Here is a 458-nt window from a genome sequence, read left to right on the forward strand (position 1 = left end):
GGGCGCGCGGGCTGCCGCAGCCCCTCGGAGAGCAGGCGCACGCCGCCGTCGCCCAGCGTGCCATCGCCCAGCTCCAGCCGGTCCAGGCTGGGGGGTTCAGCCAGCAGCGCCGACAGTTCCGCGCAGCAGCTCTCCGACAGCCCGCACCACTGCAGCCTGGGGGTGGGCGGAAAGAGCCGCAGAGAACGGACCAGCTCATCACACCTGCCCCGCCTGCCCACCCCTCTGCCACCCAGCCAATCAGCATGGAGGGAGCACACCCACCCACCCTACGGCCAATCGGCATGGGGGGATAACACCCAACCAGGGCCAATTAGCACGGAAGGACCACACCCAACCAGGGCCAATCAGCATGGAAGGACCACACCCACCTCATAGCCAACCAGCATGGGGGGACCACACCCACCCACCCACCCATTGGAGGGCCAATCAGCATGGAGGGACCACACCCACCCACG

General features: G+C 68.3%; 1 protein-coding gene across 1 annotated transcript in view; it reads right to left on the bottom strand.

Moving 5' to 3' along the window:
• The window catches only part of LOC104829879 (NACHT, LRR and PYD domains-containing protein 12-like), a 5,265-nt gene that overhangs the window by 1,269 nt on the left and 3,538 nt on the right, over positions 1-458 (bottom strand). Inside the window, 1 exon segment of the mRNA XM_010564383.1 lies at positions 34-156. Within this exon segment, the coding sequence (XP_010562685.1) occupies positions 34-156 (123 nt within the window).

This window comes from Haliaeetus leucocephalus, unplaced genomic scaffold (assembly GCF_000737465.1).
Source record: "Haliaeetus leucocephalus isolate CR32 unplaced genomic scaffold, Haliaeetus_leucocephalus-4.0 Scaffold177, whole genome shotgun sequence".
Taxonomy (NCBI): Eukaryota; Metazoa; Chordata; class Aves; order Accipitriformes; family Accipitridae; genus Haliaeetus; species Haliaeetus leucocephalus.